We start from the raw sequence: 18,328 nt of genomic DNA on the forward strand, positions 1-18,328 counted from the left end.
CTCTCTATATTAAACATGTAGCATATATCCATAGCTATATGTTTAATGGATATCTTTATGAAGATTTAGTTCTCCTTCTTATGATTGGAGATTGAGGGCATTCTGCATAAAATAGAATGGTAAATGTGGAACTTGGGAAGATTTCCTGCAGAGCATGAGCACAAGGAGGGACTCTCATCTGGTCCTGCTCAAACTGCCAGAAGGTTCCACAGGCCCAGCAGCCCTGCCAAGCCCTTGTGCCAGAGCAGGACTGAAGGGCAGGAGCTGAGGAATCCCCACACTTCCCTACCATCAGTCCTGGGAACCTCCATGTACAAGACAGTAACATCCTAAAATATTTGCAGTTCTTTGGAATTGTTACCTCTCTCTATGCCATATGACTATGATGTTTCAGGTTTATTTTAACTAACGTGCTGCAATTAGAAATATCAGAGACATCAGAGAGAATTTGGGAGAGCAAATGGCCAGAGTTACTGCTTCAAACAGAGAGGCTTATCCTCATATCAAGTTTGTTCTAAAGCAGTTCCTTGTAACCCCAAATGGTTTGTCCTCAGTGTCTCATATTATTCATTTTATTGGTCATCTCTGGATTCTTGTCAGAAAAAGAAAAGTATGATGGAGAGGTGACTGACAAGCAAGAATATTTTAACTGAATGTTCTTTTACTATTTCTTCCAAAGCCTTGGTGAGTTATCCTAAGTCTTCATTTTAGCCAATGCCAACCTGATATCAATATATTATTTTATGAACACTGTGCAAATAGAGAATTATTTTTATATAATAAATATATTCTTTTATAACACTGTGCACTATTTTATGAACACTGTGCACTCTGGTCTCTTTTCAGACTTCTGTTGATTTGTTTCAGGTTTAATCTGCAGGTGCCATTAGATTCCTAGATCAGCACAGAGCCCCAGTGCTCTCTGAAGGCAGAAGGCAGCCTGTGTCAGGGAAATCTGACTGATCAGCATGCTGTATAATCTTACACTGGGATAAAAACATACAATTCTTTGCTTGCATTTTCAGATGAGAACCTGGCGATAGTAAATGTAATAGAAAAAGCAGAGAAATAAAATTCTAAAATACCAAAACACTAAGGCACCTGAAACAAAACAGCCTCCAATTGAATTCACCCCTGTAGCTGTAATCCAGAGGAAGAGTGAAGCAAAGTGTCTATTTGAGTCCTGGATCACGAAGCAGCTGTAGCCCTGAGTGGGTTTATCTAGCTGCCTTTTAAACTCTTTCCATCCAACCTTGTCCACTGCAAAATCCTCGGTTCAACACCCTTGTTTCTGCTGTCAGGCAGAGCTGCAAACACGACTTTTTCTCCCCTCCCCTGCACCTGCAGAGCTCTGATGCCTGTTCCTCACTCAGACAGCCCAGCAGACAACTGCTCCTCTCTTTCACGTCTCCCTTTTATTAGCAAGGCAGCAAATTATAAGCTATTCTCTCTTCCCAAACTTGTCCTGGTAGGCTTGAAAGGACATCCCAGAGCCAGCCTGCCACATCTACTGCAAAACAAGGCACCTGACACACTCAGACAGAACAGCAGGGTATGCTCTGTGCTCCATTTCCTAAACACCACCTGCTCCATCAGTTCTACCTCAGCCTTTGCCCCTGCTGCTGCCTGGGTCCCTCCTGGCTGGGCTAGCCTTGCTCCTGGCAGGTGTCATTTCAGATTTAATGGACCCCCTTACAGACCCTGACAGAGAGATACCTGCCATCCCATCCTACTCTACTGGGGTAGGCCAAGCAAATCAGGAAGGAGAAGTGATAGAATAAATTTACTGCTGCACTTGGGTAGTATGTCCATCTTAGCTGGATTTACACATTCCTCAAATCTCTGTTATAATAAAAATGACATATACAAAAACCCCTCACATCTGTACTAATTTACAAAAAGAGAACTGTAACAGTGTTCATAGTTTAAAAAATAGCCTGTTCAGCTTGAGCTTTTTTTTTAAATTCCAGTCTAATGTTGATCAACAAAATGGCTTTACAAAGGGGAAGTTCCTTACCTAATAAGCAGATGAAACACAGACAGTTCTCTGTAACACAGATCCAGAAGCTTCTTTAATTTCTTCTCTTGTGCTTGCACGCTTTAGAGCACAGGATTTGGTTTCCCCTCTTCTCTGCTGAACAATTATGAAGTAACATTTGGTCTACTTAGCAAATGGTGCAATTTCCTCTTTCATTTTCATTCATTTATTTATTTTATAATGAAGAGAGAGCTCTCCTACTGAACGAGCAATTACCCAGCACCTTCCTCTGGGATCTCTCTGAGAGTAGGGAGCAGAGGCACTCAGACATGATTCCAATCCACCTTTGCCATCATCCGGGGGCAGAGTCGATCTGAAGAGCTGCTGACATATCCTGAGGTCTTGCAGGCACTCACATGAGTTAAGTGTGTTAATGGTTTCCTAATCAAAACAAAAGCCACAAAGTTCCTATCAAACACACCCAGTAATTACTGACAGACTATAAATGTGTGGGGGAAGTTCACAGTCCATCCCTTAAAGTTGATCAAAAATAACATTTTCAAAAGTTACCTGAGTGTCCTAAAATTTTCATAACAGAGCTTCTGAACTGAACTGTGAAACTGTCAAATTTTAAGGTATCTTGGACTAGTTTTCCACCAATATCAGGTGAAATTAATGTGTTTAGATAACCTTGTCAGAATTTAAATGAAAGCAAGAAAAGTGAGAGATTTTTCTATTTTTATTTTTTGGGGGAATAGTGAAATATCACATTACAAAAGCAAGTTCAAAGATGTAGAATAATACAAGTTCAGTTTTAGGAAGGTGTACAGGTTAACTCTGAAACAATAATTTTCTGAATTCTATCCTACTATTTTACATTCACAAACCTTTTACTAGTGGAAAATTATTTTCCACTTTTCTTTTCTTCTCCAGTAAAAGTGTTAGTCAAAATAGCATTCTTTCATTATTTCTTTTAGATAACAATCAATATCAACTAGGTAAAACATGATCCAAAAAATCTTCCTAAAATATCACAGCATTTAATCTTACATTGCTGGATGGGGCTGTGCACTTTATGGAGGTTACATACTGCATTAAGAAAAGTGAATATTTATTCAACATACCAAATCAAGTTCTTGGTTATTTTGCCCTTTTTGAGAAAACTCTACAGAGGAGATTTGAAATCCTGTCATCCAAATCTGCCCCAGTTTACAACTTCCTGTTAGTGGCTGAAGATAAAAGATAAGAGTATCAGTTCTACTTCACATACATTTAAATAGATTGGAGGAATACATTTTAAACTTTAGAAAATCTTAATCAACACAAGACTCTTTATACAAGTACTGCTATCATGTGTTATTGGGTAAACAGATTTTTTTCTCTTCCATCAATCTAAGTCTATTTATTTAGAAATTACTGGCTTATTAGAACTGCTATCTTGTCTCTTGCATTTAATTTTCAATCTGCATTACATTTAGATATCCAAGTGACAGAGAAAGAGGCGGATGGTTCCATTTCTGTAGCTTCCAGTTCTGTAAAATGAATCTCAGTGTGAAAAATTAAGATTAATGGGCTTCATAATCATTTTGTTCTGCTGAAGCCAATTTGAATAAAAGGGGAAAAGAGTTTATATATGAAAATATCTTTGATATCTTTGGATAAAAATAAGCATTGTACATGAGTTTGAGCTCTTGCACAAATTGCCATTTTATTTTCTCCCTTACCTGTGTGAAGCCCCATTAGCATATGCACAATGGCTTTCAGGATGTTCTCTTTCAAACTGTTATCTAAAGGATGTGCAGGAAATGGCCAGGGAGAACATGAAGAGTGGAGTAGCTGACTGCCACTCTGGGTATGTGATTTTAAGATTCCATGTACATGCTGATCTTTCCACAGATAATTTACCTTCTTTAACTGAAGGGTAGAACGGTTCAGCTTGAGATGGATGCAGCAATTCTGACCCCCAGCTGCCTACCTGGCCCCTCTCTGAGGCACCTCATGTGGGTGTTTTGTAGTTATTTAAGGGTGCCACGTGTCAAGAGTTTTGCCTTTGGGTCAGTTTAAGAACCTAAAGATGCTGTGTAGCCAGTGCAGGAACAGCTGAGAGCTCCCTGCACGGGAGGAGGAAGGTCTGAGAGAGGGGTGGTGAGACCATGCCCCAGAAATAAACCATCCCCATTATCTGCCAGAGGCATGGAACTGCTGGCAAACATAATGGGCAAAATTTGGGATAATGGGCCTTTTCTTTCTTCTGAGATAAAAAAAAAAGCAAAAAACAAAAAACACTTTATTGTGTAACAAAGAAGTGACATTTGATCAAATCTAATCCAAATTAAAACTGCTCCAATATCAGTTGTATAACACTTAATGTATAATCCTTTCTGATTTTAAATGGTTAAAACCAGAAGTAAATTAGTTAAGCTAAAGAGTATTTAATTCCTCACTGGCTGACAATTATTGCACCAGAATTTTGGTTTTTACTCCTTTACTGTGGAGTCTCTATACCCAGTCTTGTTTCATAGTAGAACAGGCACATTTTAAATTCTTCAGTACAGGAGAAAGAAGAAAGCAGGTGACACACAATAAAGATTTCATCCCTATTCAGCTTCTTGTAGCATCTCCAGACCAATGATCTTAAATCAACAGAGTGATTGCTTGAGAACAGCCCTGTGCCACGAGTCTGAGACCAGCATTGATCCACTTTCTCACTGTTAGTAAGTCAATATCTTTCATCCACCACCTTTGGCTTTATTTCTAACTCTGCCACTGTATCTGTTGCCATGCTGTTCTGGTAGGTTGAGCACTACCCTGGGCAATCAACCAGGGAACTCAGCACATTACAGATGGATGTGGTATGACAGTACATTAGCTAGGAAATGCTGCAGCATCACCTCTTCCCTGAAATCTCACAAATTCCTCTTTTCCTTCTAGCAAAATGCTACTGAGCCCATGATGGGGAATAAGTAGAATTTAGATTTTTGTAACTGCTGGCTGAGCAGCAGCCCATGAGAATGATAAACATTTTACTATTTCCAGCATCTGGCACTTGTAAAACTTTGGGGTTTAATTCCTGTTGTGTGATTTGACATCACCTTAGAAAACCTGCTCTAATCAGGTGCTTCATTTCATAATAGAAGCAGAGTGAATACATCCAGGTTCTGGATGTAGCAGAGGTGCTGTGATGTCCTGACTTGGAGGTGGCCTCTTGCCAAGCACAGCTTTGGCTGCATTACCTTTGCAATCATTTACTACCAGTCCTTCATGTCAGCAGGGTGAGAGCACAAAATGAGCACTTGCAAATGCATAAATACTCATCATCATCAGCAGAAAGAACTGACCTAAGGCACGGTGCTTTGCAGATAAGGAGTCCCAGTGGCTGTATGTCCATTACATAACTTGGACAAATAACCCATTTCTTTACCATACTAGGTCTGTCTCTGTATGGAAGAGGAAGCAACTTATTTTTATTTTCTTTGCCCATTTAGCTTTTAATTCTTTTTTAAAGTGAGGGTCCTCACTATGAATGTACAGAGATGCTTTTTAGAAACTACTATAACACAAATAAAACGACAGCATTGACCAGACCGTCCTAAAATAATTCTAATAAAGGCTGGGCAGATACACCAGGAGGCCCTCAAGTCCATTTTCCCATGAAAGAAAAGCTCAGAGAGTTCTTATATATTTCTTATTTGTACAAATGCAAAGCTTTGCCAGAAAATCAGGAATTGCTCCTTCACTGTGTCTATGTAAGCCTCAGTGCAATAAACTGCATGCCAAAAAATTCATATTTACCTATTACACAGTAAGTACATGTATGTAGCTCCTAACTACATGCAAACAATTAAATTAAATTTTAAAAAAACCCTCTCCCAAAATTTAATTGAAGACTGTACAAGGCCTTACAAAATCAAGAGTTGAGCAATGGCCCCTTAACAGCAGAGATAAATTATGGAAGCCTTTGGCCTCACAAACCATGACTATGATATCTGATAGAATTCCATCCAATGGATTATGAACTCCTCAGGAAAAAAAAAAAAAAAGAAAAAAAACCTCACATAAATTTAAAGAAATATCAATAATAATGAAAAATGATCAAAGCAAACTAAGACGCAGAATTATATTCTCACAGAGATATTTTTTAAGTTTTCCGGGAGGCATCAGTGAATCAATAAAGAGGAGAATTAATCCCTAAAACACTGGGAAATGTGGAGCTCAGGCTTTCATTTATCTTGCACTCATGGTGCTGCACAGGTATATCAGGGATCTGACAGCCCTGCGTGTGTTGCTGCTGCACCATCTGTGCAGCAAACGCACACCTGAGCTCCAGGGAAATGCTGGAGGAGTGCAGCAGAATTTCTAACTTAGGGCTTCTTTTAAAATATTTTATGGAAACTCACTGCTGACCCAACATTAAAACATTGCTAATTTTTGAACAATAACAGTAAAGTAGTCTCTCTGTAAATAAGACTGGCTTTCTGAATATATATGATGCAAAACCCCTTCCTTGGAGAGGATGACAAGGGCCTTGGCACTCACATAATGAGACCCAAAATTAATCTGTCATGTTCTTATATAGATGGTGTATTGAATTTATTTATTTCCACAGTACTTTCATCTTGGAAAGAAAATACACTTCAAAGTGGAAAAATAGCCTTGTAATACTCAGCAAGAGATTTTTTTTTAATATCAGACACAGATGAGGAAGATATTCAGACTAACAGGAAAAACCACAGCACTGAACATAGAAGCTGACAGAGTGTCCTTCACAGAACATAATATTTAAACAAAGTATCAAAGCATTTAGTCTTGACAAACACACTCTCTGTTGTGTAAATCAAAAATTAAAGTTGGTCTAACTGAAGCATTGGCCAATTAAATATAATTTACTTAATTAGTATCAGGAGATTCCTTCAACATCTGTATTCTGTGTTTTTGTTTGAAATCTTCTGTATCTATAGCCTTGCTAAATTCCTTACAAGTTTAAAGCTGAAGATTGTTTGCTGCTTACATAGGTAGCAATTAGAATTCAGTTGTTCTCTCATTTTTAAATACAAATAAATTTCTTACATACTTATTTCATCAATAAAAGCCACCTGTTTCTAACCACCTTTCCAGTGCCACAAAGACAGATTTGTATCCCATTCACATTTTAATTGAATCATTATTATAGGAAATCAGATTTTGTTATCTTTTGCACAGTGCTCTATCCCCTGTGAAGCTCAAGATTAAGAAAAGATGACAAACATGACTTTCTTCTGGCCCTCTCATGATCAAATATACATATATTGGCAGCCAGAACTTCACAGGAAGAACAAATAAAAACAACAGCAAGGACCCTGAAGATGTCCTGAGGGTTTCCAGCTGCAATTCCTCTGGAGATGGCCACACCTGCCTGGCTGTAACAGCACAGAGGGATGAAAGAAGAGATTGGAATTATCAGCTTGTTGTGATGGCAGTGCTCAGTTTCAGGAGGTAGTTCCAGTCAGATTGCAAAGCTGACATGTACTGGTATTTTCAGACTCAATTGCTATTGGAAGAAAAATGGTTCTACCATGAAAATAAGCTGTCTAATATACATTCAATTTAAACAATAAATGGAAAAACAGTCAGAAAAATAATAATGGGGTCCCCTGATAGGTCTCCGTCAATATGTAGCCTTAAAATTAAAAAAAACCCTAAAACTGTAACACAATTATTCTTGTGCATGTTAGAGCAAATAATGTTCTAAGTCAATCAGAAACTCACAGGTTTTCCTTTCTTCTTTCCTTAGAACACTCCTTCAAATGATTTCCACTCTGAGGATTTAATTCTTTTTTTTTCCATTACCATCAGAGTTTACATTAACTCAATCTACCTCCTACCTACAAAAAGCTAATTACTGATCTCAGTTAGGCCCATAAACAGTACTTTTACATTAACCAAGGGTCATTAAATACCAGGGGAAAACACTTTCTCTTCCAGAGGGCTGGAGGGTTGTCTCTATGCAACATGTTCAGCATTAGTTCACCTGCAAAGAACAATTCCAATTACCATGCTTTATGGTAAGAAAATATATACAACATTTTACTCATGCATCTGTTGGCAGCTGTAGGAGCTATTACTGATCCATGCACCACATTAACTCATTTACTCTAGGATAACTCCTTGTAACTCCCTGGGTTTCTTTGCTTTACATATTTACCTTCTATGTGTTCTCAGAAGACTCTGGTATGATTTTACTAAAGTAACTATATACTCACAATTTTACCTCTTTTAAAGGCATAGATTTGAGTACCCAACATGAATCCCTTGAAACCATGCTAATAATTAGTAAAAATACTTTGCACAGCATGAATAAGGCTTCTTCCCTGAAAAGAAAAAAAATAAAAAAAAATCCTGTGCTTGTGATTGGAAACTCTGTTTGCAATGACATCTGTTATGTACTCAAGATCTATTGACTTGAAGTCATAAGGGAAGAGCATCTCACTGACATCTGTTTTTTCTCTCCTGAACGATATACAATGGAAATTAGTGTTATTATTAAAGAAAATTGGGGGTTTTCCCCCTATTGTATAATTGGTCAGGTACCTTAGTGCAAAATGCTATGCCTGATCTGAATGAATTGCTAAAGAGATGGGAAAAACTGACCCTCATGCAGAGTAATCTGAGGTCTCTGAATGAGAAGACAAGGAACCATCACCTTAATTTCTGAGATTATAAATATATAAAACTGTAGAGGACAGATCCCTTTATTTGCTCTGGAATATTCCTTCAAGGTGAGAATTTTTCAAGACAATCACTTAATTATTCTCCTGTATTTACATCACCTGTTTGTCAGATTAAGAAAAAATGACAAACGTGACTTTCTTTTGGCCCCCTCATGATCAAATAGTGATCATGAATGAGTGCCTTCAAGCTCTAAAGAAGAGACAGATTATGAATAAATTCCTGCTTTCAGGTGAAGCATTAGAGAGTGAGTGAGAAGAAGAATGGGTGGAAAATGTGCTGCAAGTGGACAGAGAACTCAGAAATCCTCACTCCTCCTTGCCAGGGTGGATGCTCGATTCAGGAGGTCTTCATCTCCAGCCTCTTTAAACCAGCAATGAGGAGATGCAGTGTCCTCCAGCAGGTAAACCTCATCCTCCTGAGGAAAAACCTTGGCCTGCCACAGATAAACCTCATCCTCCAGCAGATAAACCTCATCTTCCAGCAGATAAACCTCATCCTCCCACAGATAAACCTCATCCTCCCACAGATAGACCTCATCCTCCCACAGATAGACCTCATCCTCCAGCAGATAAACCTCATCCTCCCGCAGATAAACTTCATCCTCCCACAGATAGACCTCATCCTCCAGCAGATAAACCTCATCCTCCCACAGATAAACCTCATCCTCCAGCAGATAAACCTCATCCTCCCATAGATAAACCTCATCCTCCCACAGATAGACCTCATCCTCCCACAGATAAACCTCATCCTCCCACAGATAGACCTCATCCTCCAGCAGATAAACCTTGTCCTGCCACAGATAAACCTCATCCTCCCACAGATAGACCTCATCCTCCCACAGATAGACCTCGTCCTCCAGCAGATAAACCTCATCCTCCCACAGATAAACCTCATCCTCCCACAGATAGACCTCATCCTCCAGCAGATAAACCTCATCCTCCCACAGATAGACCTCATCCTCCCACAGATAGACCTCATCCTCCCATAGATAAACCTCATCCTCCCACAGATAGACCTCATCCTCCCACAGATAGACCTTGTCCTCCAGCAGATAAACCTCATCCTCCAGCAGATAAACCTCATCCTTCCATAGATAAACCTCATCCTCCCACAGATAAACCTCATCCTCCAGCAGATAAACCTTGTCCTGCCACAGATAAACCTCATCCTCCAGCAGATAAACCATGCCCTCCAGTGGACCCTGTGTGGCAAGATCTCACAGATTCCCAGAGCAGGATGTAACAGACGCCTCTGGCTGCATTGGTCACATGGAGATCTGGTTTCCTGTCTTGGGTTCTTATCTATTTCATTCATCTCAAACTATCAGAAAACTCTGAAAAGTATGTTATTAGTGTTCACAATTAGAACTGCTGTATACAAGGTGACCGTGATTAGCAAAATTGCTGGGCAAAAATCTTCACATAAAAGGCTTTTTGGCAAAAAGGCACACTGAGCCACTCCTAGGTGCTTCAGAAAAATCATTAGATTTTGCCAGATGGGGAGGGAGATGCTCTGAATTTTCTTTAAAAATACTACTTAAATAAGAGACTTCAAAATTTTGGTGTTGCTGTATTTTTTTCAAATGTAAATTTTACTTTTAATGTAAGCATTTGCTATATCACTTTTTAATTTGTGACTTTCAAAGTGTAAGATGACCAAAATAATAAAAAAATCCCCAACCAAAAAAAAAAAAACCAGCATCCAAAAAAGCCCAAAACCCAATAAATGCCAGCATTTTAAATCAATCTGAATATTCTGTTAAACCTAAAGAACATTTCCAAATTATTTGGTGTGAGACAAGCCAAGAAATCTGTTATTGGTCTCCTTGTAATCAGGAATTTTTCACAATCATAATCACAATGTAATCACTCATATATTATGGGGTTTTTTTATCAGAAAACACAGTAAGAAAAATTAGATTAGCTCATGATTAATCTGCAAGGTAACAGCACAAAGGCAAAAATATCCAGATTTGAGAATGCCTAGGAATTCTTAAAGCAAGATTGCTACCAAAAATATTCACTATATAATTCACAAATTATTCTTGGGCTGTTTCCCATTTTATGAATGGTCTATTCTTCTGTTTTTATTAATATTGTTGACTAGCTACAACAGGTGACATTTTTATCCCCTTAGGCTGTCCATTATCCAAATGAAGGGCCATCTGGAAAGGGATTCTGTTCACTGAAAAATGTGACAGAGCTGATGGCTTTTTAACTGCAAGTCATCTATGATTGCTGGTAAACACCAAAAATTAGCATTGATCCTCCTCAAATGAAAAAAAACAACAACAATAAAGTACTTCAGACAGGCTTATGGAAACACCTTCTAGGCAGATGTGCATGCTAATTAATAATTGTAGATGGCAACCCTTCCTCATTTTTGTAAATTAATGCCAGTTGAATCCTCTAAAACAAATAAACATGACTACAGATGGGGCAGCTACTTGGATATGCCCAGCAGAGCATATGTGGAGTAGGAAATGGGGAGGGACAGAGATCTCTGCCACGCTACAAACAGGCAGCAGACAAGAGCCATTACCAGAACCTGCCACACTCAGAAAATCAGGGACTCTGAGCTTCTGCCCTCCAGGCCACGCTCTGGGAGCCCTTCCAGAGAGAAGGTGGAGCTGCCCTGCCGCTGGGTTTGAGGGCTGTGGCTGGGAGGGACCAAGGCAGCAGTCACAGATATTCAGAGGCAGAATGAGACTGGCACCATTTGGGTGTGACAAGCCTCGAATTGTGTTTAACACCAACAGTACAAGAGCAACGGAAACAGAAAATTAAAACATACTCTACTCATCTGTCTTCCACCATTACGCTTTTTCCTTCTGGGGTGATGAATACATGCCTGCAGTGAAGTGTACTCACCAAATCAACTGGAAACTACTCTTTGGGCTTTGATGGAATTGAACCAGGCTCTCTAACAATACCAGCAAAAACTCACCAGAGTCTGACATATCCTGACAAAGTTGAATCCACTAGGAACAGAATAAGTGAGAATCAGAAGCATCAGAAAACAGTCTCCTAATTTCAAATACCCTCTGCACTGAGATGTCATTATAAACATGTTTATTTTATGAAAAAACTGTGCCACAATGATAAAAAAATAACTGGTTCCATATAAATTGGACACAAACTTGTTATCTTTAGAGCCATTGATTGAAAATGTGGATTTGGGGACTTTGTTTCCATAATCTGCAATGAGAACAGCAACACTCAAGTACCTTCACATTGACACAGAAAATATACATTAAAAATTCTTCAGCATACTTTTGTCACATCAAAAGACACGAAGAGTATAATTATCTTGCCTTGGAAAAGTCACATCCATCAGAACCTATAATGACAATAGGACTAACAACCCTTGATTTACTTCTGCCTACTACCTCACACTGGAAACCATCTATAACATCCTCTCTGCATCTGGTGCCACCCTGGTGAATGCTTGAGGAGCCAGTTTGGGTAACATAAGATTCCCCACTCTTGATCTAGCAGGTGTGTGACTACAAGGGCTACACCATGTTCATGTATCAAACTGATTGCAAGGAAAAACTTCAAAGGAAGAAAAAGATCTACAGCAATAGTATTGAAGCTTTCCAATGAACCAACAAATAAACGCAATAGACTTTGTCACAGCACAAAACACGAAAGAATTTTAAAGTACTGCTCTGCACAACACAGCAAACAGAACAATCAAATTATTGTCTGCTTGTCTAACACGAAGGCAGCATTATCCACAAACATCCTGCAGCTAGGAGATAAGATGCTGGAGAAGTACTATAAAATGGTTTATAATGCAACTAACAATGATTTGGTAATTTGGACATTTCATATTTAATGAAAAACTATTTAAATCAGAAATCATCAGACACGCAATGACAAGGCTTATTTATACTCTGTGTCTCCAACCAATGACTGAATTCTCTCCATTTTTAAATAGCACTCTTTTAACATGAAAGGGGAAAGTTGGATGCTTGGTATTACTTTTAAATTAAACCACACAACTGGTCTGAATAAAAGGAAGCCTCCTAAAGCATTCCATAATAACGGGGATAGCAACTGGCTAGCAGAACACTTAACTTGTTTTTTTCCCAGCAGATTTGAAGTGCACTGCAATGTAATGTATTGAAAATTATTTTAGCCCTCCCTGATACCACAAATCACAACCTGAATAAAGCCACATGAGCAATCAAAGATCCATTTGAGCTGTGATTCATATATGCATGTGCTCAGAGCTGGTTCTGCTCAGTGCTTTATAATCAGTGCTGCAAACATTTTTCATTAGTTTCCCATTTCATTAAAGCTGTGGAAAGAAGGAAGAGATGGAATCAAATGCAAAAAGAATGAATTTGGTATATAAGGCCAGTGTGCTTTTTAAGGCAAAATTTTACCTGCTCTCTGTGTGTGTACATATATTCATATACAATTTCTGAGCAGACAATATTTCATAAAGTTATCATGGAAGAAGTCACTTATTGCCCTTTCCAGAAAAGGTTTCTTGATCTTCAAATCAAAATGTGCAAACAGAATCCTATGTCCCATATTGAATATATACTGATAACCAGGATCTTTTTCTCAGAAACTTCACATTGCCTAGCAAATAAGTAACTTTTCATCAAGATGAAATGGTTATTGATACCACTCTTGGAATGTAGGTACACATAATGTATCTATATATTATTATGACATAAAAGCCATAATTAGACAAAATTATAGTTAGACCAAGTTATAGTTAAGTTTAATACTCAATGTCTTTTTTGAACATGTGTGGAAGGCATATCTGGAATTTAGATTGTTAGAATCACTCATAAAGTTTCTACCCTACACTGAAGAAGAAAAAATCCAGAATTCACCTCTAGAGAAGGTAGAGGAGGAATAAAAGTATGACTGGAATGAGGAGATGAGCTGGCTCAAATCATTGGCTGGAAGTTCCCTTCTCCAGCTATTTTACTTGAAATATATTTCTGTATAAATGTGATCTGTAACACTTATTTAGGACAGAGCTAAGGAACCAGATCTGACACTCAGTCTGGTTTGTCTGAATGATGTGGTCAGCCTCTGTCCCTCTAAAGAAATGCCAGGAAACTCCTGCACTGTCACAGTGGAACAGAAACAGAGACATTCCCGTGCCCAGTGCCATTCCACAGCCCAGTGCCACTCCATACTCCAGTGCCACTCCACACTCCAGTGCCATTCCACAGCCCAGTGCCATTCCATATCCTAGTGCCATTCCACAGCCCAGTGCCACTCCATATCCCAGTGCCATTCCACAGCCCAGTGCCACTCCACACTCCAGTGCCATTCCACAGCCCAGTGCCACTCCATACTCCAGTGCCACTCCACACTCCAGTGCCACTCCATATCCCAGTGCCATTCCATACTCCAGTGCCATTCCACAGCCCAGTGCCACTCCATATCCCAGTGCCATTCCACAGCCCAGTGCCACTCCATACTCCAGTGCCACTCCACAGCCCAGTGCCATTCCATACTCCAGTGCCACTCCATATCCCAGTGCCATTCCATACTCCAGTGCCATTCCACAGCCCAGTGCCACTCCATATCCCAGTGCCATTCCATATCCCAGTGCCACTCCATATCCCAGTGCCATTCCACAGCCCAGTGCCATTCCATATCCCAGTGCCATTCCATATCCTAGTGCCATTCCACAGCCCAGTGCCACTCCATATCCCAGTGCCACTCCCTACTCCTGTGTCATTCCACAGCCCAGTGCCATTCCACACTCCAGTGCCATTCCATATCCTAGTGCCATTCCACAGCCCAGTGCCACTCCATATCCCAGTGCCACTCCCTACTCCTGTGTCATTCCACAGCCCTGTGCCACCCCACAGCCCAGCTGGGATGCTTTCTGGTCTTGCAGAACAAGCTTTTGTCCCTAGCAAAGCTCCCCATGGCTTCAGGCACATGTAGAGAGCAGTGCAAGACAGAACACTTTAAATGCACCCTACAAACATTTCCCGAGCATCAGGGGCCAAGGATTATGATGCCATCTACTCTCTTGATTTGCAGTTCTCTAATTACAAGAGAAATTACAGAATTTCAAACATGTTTTTAGTACATGAAGAGGATTTTCATGCTGAATGTGATATATTTATCCCAGCATTACCTTGATGATGGTTATTAGACTACTTTCTATACAGTCACTATGTGTATTTTTTAATGTTCTTTTCAATTCCATGTAGTCTCTAGATAAAAATTCACAGCATTAAGTCCTTTCATAAAGACTGAAAATTCGTTGCAATTTGCAGCCATGATGGTTTGGACTTCTAAGCTATGGAATGCCTGGATACTGTTTAAATGCATTACTTTGGGCAGCTTAGTTAATACTGAATTCCAAAGGAAAAGCCAAACATTGATTATTAAATAAAAAAAATCAAGGTTGGAATTCAGGTTGTGGAGAGACACATTTGCTAAATGGTAGAACTATGACTGACTGAGATATTTTACTTGAATTGGAATTAAAAATTTAATTTATTTCTTGAATCTTATCTGCATAAAGCAATCAAGACACTATTTTGTATAGCAATTACAGCTGACAGAAGAACAAAAGGTTAATGTTTACCATTTTTCTTCTTGCTTCCCATTTCTCAGAGGTAAAACTGAAAGGAAATAGTATAATAGGATTTTTTTAAATGGGGTGCAAGGATAGAAAATGGTTAAAAGCTTGGACAATAATTTTGCAATGACTTAAAAATAATTTAGGAATATATTTTGAGAATATTCCCACATATTCCGTTAGAAAGCAAATTTGATAGCAATGTTCATTTAAGAAAATATCCTTTTTTAGGGAAAAAGAAAGTTAAAATCATTAACTCTTCTGCTATAGGACAGGAAGGAAGATATCTGAAGGCCTCAAGTGGTCATAAAATCCATCTCCCTTAACAGGGCAACATAAGCTACACTAAAATGATTTTGACAGCTGTTTCCTTAGTCTGTTCTTGAAAATCTCTGGTGTGTGGAGAAGGCTGCAGCATCCCAGGGTGACAGATCCAAGTGCCCAACTATTGTTGCAGTGAGAAAACTGGTTTTGGTGGCTTCTCTTTCCTGATGTCCCATCTAAAGCTCCACTGAAAAAGAGTCACATTACTTTCTCTCCTGTCCCCTATCCTGAGCTGCAGTGGACATGGAGAACAATTTATCACCTTTCTATTCTTGATAACCTTTATTCCTTTCAAAGACTGGGATTGTGTCTCATGTCACTTGTATTTTCCCATCTAAACCAGCCCAGCTCTCTTCATCTTCTCTGGCAGATCAAACTTGGTCTGATCATATCTGCTTCCATCCTCTGAGCTGGCTCTGATTACTCTGCCCCCTTCCTCATGAATGTCTAAAATCAAACACAGTGCTACAGCCCTTTTGCCTGCTTTGCAACTCTGCAATAAGCAGACAGCAGCAGCCTCAAAACTCCTCAGTCATTACAAAGCTGAGGCACATTTTTAACCCCCAGTGCATGCATGTCCAAATGATACAATTTTCAAACTAGTATGCCAGGTGTTGAGGCACATTAGGAGAACTACAGCTTGAATCTCTAATAAAAAACAGGGTAAAATGACCAACAACTGAGCTGGTCATGACCTCTCCTGTCAAATTCACATTTTCTGAAAAATCCCTTCGCCCAGGATTTTTCTCCTGGGAAGCTGAGAAGCCTCAGAGAAAAATGAAAACAATACTATCTCATTTGCTTCTCCTCTGTTTTGCTCATGTGGAATGTGTTTGGAGATTGTTTATCCAACAGATGATTGTTTCATTGGTTTCTGGTGTGGGTTGTTTTCACTCTTTGGCCAATCAGTGCCAAGCTGTGTAGAGACTCTGAAGAGAGTCACGAGTTTTCATTATTATATTTTTAGCCTTCTGTTAGTATCCTTTCTGTATTCTTTAGTATAGTTTAGTATAGCATTCTTTAATATAATATAGTATCATAAAATAATAAATTAGCCTTCTGAGAACATGGAGGCAGATTCATCATTCCTTCCTCCCTGCAAATACAAAACTCTCCCTGGCAATAAACATGGACACAACCAAAGGGACAAACAGCTGAACACCAAACCTCTGGCACACTGCTGGGTGAGGGCCAGCTATGACAGAGCTGGTGATGCAACTGCCCCTTCACACTCAAGTAATGAATTCTCCCAGTGGTCAGCCCTCAAAGTTATCAGGTTTAGTATTAAGAAAGTTGTCTGAGCAGCTCCATAAAATGTTGAACTGCTTCACACTGCTCTGAGGGAAACAAACATTAGAGGCACGTCTCTGTTCTTTGTCATGCTTCTGATTAAAACCCAGAAGAAAGAGAACTTGCACAAGCACTTAGATATGCAGAAGAAAAAAAAAAGTAATTGCATTAAAGAAATATATAAAAGAAAAATGAAGTTATTCTTGTTATTGCTTGTACACGGCTCTTCCAGTCTTCATTACTTTAAAATCAAATTTAATGCACAAGTTCTCATCTCTCTCTCTTAGCCATGAAGTTTGCTATTAGTGATTTCCCAGGAGCAGTGTAGTAAACTCTACATTGATCAGTTGTTGATGTATGTATTTTAGGACTCCAGTTACACAAGTGCATGCCTGTGTTAAAGTTGTGTCTGAAACACAACATTAACAGAGGCAAAAAAGCCTCCTTAAACACCTTACCAAACTGTTCAGCCTAATTTAATTCAGATATCAGAAAAAGGATATTTGTTCTTGGGAGAACTTTCCAAAATTGCATGGTTATTAAGGTAACACACAGTTAAGACACAGTTATTAAGATACTATGATCCTAAAATACCTTTTACTCGGTTTCATAACATTAAATTTAATGTAATTAAATATGCTGGGCAAATTTCACTCTTATTATCCTTTTTAGACACAGTTTTTGGCAGCTACGGGAAAACATTTTATATATAATAAAAAAAACTCACAACATTAAAACTCTAACTTGAAAAAGTTGCATTGGAAATTAGTACAAACCAGAAAGAACTCTTTCTTCTTTTTTTTTTTTTTTTTCTGACAAGTACAATGCATAGACTTTCTTTTGCTAGGTCTTTTTTTGAAATAAAGTACCTTCATTAGAGTATGAGAACTCCAGGAACTGACCAGCTATCGCTCATTAGCTATAGTTAATAAGATAAGCCAAAATAAACCCTCTTGGTAATTTAAAATGCTTTTTCTTTTTTTTTTTTTTTAAGATATTCAGATTATTCAAATGCCCACATTTGAAAGTTGTGATGGGTTGTTCGCTGTATTTTTTTCCTTTGAGGAACAAAAGGCCACAAAAACTCCCAGTGCTGATTACTTCAGAGTACATGATGACCTCTTCATCTTTATTGCAGCTGGCAACACAGGAAAGCAAAGCTTAATTTATTGTAGGATAAATGGCCTTAGTGAGCCAACAGAAAAAAAAAGAGGGCATTAAATTGTTCTATCTCCAACTAACTACAAAGGTTAGCACCTCTTATGATTCCTGTGGTATTAACTACAAAATTTGTGATGCTTTCAATGAAGCAATCTTGAATTTTTTCATACAATTATAATAATAACTTCTTAAGTTTTGATCTGTTATTGGAAAGAAAGCTTCAAACACCTGATATTTCACTGGGATATAAACAGTGGGGTGTTTTGAAATGGCTCTGGTTTTACTTTTCTT

The 18,328-nt window shown here is 38.8% G+C and overlaps 1 protein-coding gene and 1 long non-coding RNA gene across 3 annotated transcripts in view; both read right to left on the reverse strand.

Moving 5' to 3' along the window:
* LOC139597625 (uncharacterized) overlaps nucleotides 1-18,328 on the reverse strand; it is a 263,742-nt gene that overhangs the window by 107,987 nt on the left and 137,427 nt on the right. The window lies entirely within an intron of this gene.
* On the reverse strand, nucleotides 8,982-9,872 carry LOC139597945 (coiled-coil domain-containing protein 70-like). The gene has a single exon (XM_071443770.1). The coding sequence runs from the start codon at nucleotides 9,870-9,872 to the stop codon at nucleotides 8,982-8,984; it is 891 nt and encodes a 296-aa protein (XP_071299871.1).

Source organism: Agelaius tricolor, unplaced genomic scaffold (genome assembly GCF_023055355.1).
Source record: "Agelaius tricolor isolate 1412-34295 unplaced genomic scaffold, bAgeTri1.0.p SCAF_18, whole genome shotgun sequence".
Lineage (NCBI taxonomy): Eukaryota > Metazoa > Chordata > Aves > Passeriformes > Icteridae > Agelaius > Agelaius tricolor.

What these genes read in the sequence shown, in the direction of transcription:
- LOC139597945 (XM_071443770.1), bottom strand. Translation starts at nt 9,872, where the DNA reads ATGGTTTATCTGCTGGAGGATGAGGTTTATCTGTGGCAGGACAAGGTT.